This window comes from Caenorhabditis briggsae, assembly GCF_000004555.2.
Source record: "Caenorhabditis briggsae complete genome, chrV, whole genome shotgun sequence".
NCBI classification, from domain to species: domain Eukaryota; kingdom Metazoa; phylum Nematoda; class Chromadorea; order Rhabditida; family Rhabditidae; genus Caenorhabditis; species Caenorhabditis briggsae.
This window is the reverse complement of record NC_013488.2, coordinates 3,043,720-3,044,572: the sequence shown is the minus strand read 5'-3', so window position 1 is coordinate 3,044,572 and position 853 is coordinate 3,043,720. Positions and strand designations below refer to the sequence as shown.

Here is an 853-nt window from a genome sequence, read left to right as displayed (position 1 = left end):
TTCCAGGAGGCTGAGTTACGAATCCTTGCACAACATAAATTATCCCTAGCGGTCCTTCAGCGGCCATATAAGTGATGGTCATCAGGATTACCAGTTTTGTAGCTTGATGAGATTTAGAGCTGAAAATTAGTTATTTATGGGTTTCAGGAAGTTCAAAAAGTTACTTCTCTTCATGCTTCTCACTTCCCACTGACGCTTTTTTTCTTGAATCTGCGGCTTTTTTTAGTTCACGAACAAGAATAACTGTCAAAATTGGAAACATCAGAGTTGGAATTATCTGGAACATATGAATTGAAGAATAAGTTTTGTAAAATAAGCTTTTCACTTTTATCAAACCATCAATGACACTGAAAATCTGAAGAGATAGCATAGGCTTCAGCAGCCAAGCATCATCCATAGAAGATTTATATCTGGGTACCGTATACCCAGGTGGAAACCCTATACAGTTTACGGGCGGTGTCCATGCCTTCACCTCTACAAGCTCATAACGGCTCCAGAACAATAAAGTCATAATTGTGCTCAACACAAAGGCAATGAACATAGATAGAAGAGCGTAAAAAGGCTTTGCGAAAAATTCAAATTTTGGGTTTAGAGCATTTTTGATGATAAGGCAACGAGTGAGAGCCATCATGACACCAAAAAGGGAGGATAGTCGACGAGTGTGGTCCTCAAAAGCGGAGGACCAAAATCCGAAAAGTTTCGTGGCATAGGAAGCTGGAGGGCGGCTGAAAAGTGAGGATGTGATTGTGATCGATCGCTCAGCTCAGGCGGTAGCGGCGACCGCAAGCAAGAACCGTAAAACCTGTATTAGAAGGGCCGGCTCTTCTATTTTTCAAAGTTCCTTAGGGGGGTG

The 853-nt window shown here is 42.0% G+C and overlaps 1 protein-coding gene across 1 annotated transcript in view; it reads right to left on the bottom strand.

Annotated features, from left to right (window-relative positions):
- Positions 1-628, bottom strand: part of Cbr-srw-69 — a gene marked incomplete at both ends in the record, with an annotated part of 3,701 nt that extends 3,073 nt beyond the window's left edge. The window contains 3 exons of the mRNA XM_045236767.1: positions 20-119; positions 165-277; positions 326-628. Coding sequence (XP_045096099.1) covers positions 20-119; positions 165-277; positions 326-628 — 516 coding nt within the window. The remainder of the gene's footprint in view (positions 1-19; positions 120-164; positions 278-325) is intronic.
- Between the last annotated feature and the right edge of the window lie 225 nt (positions 629-853).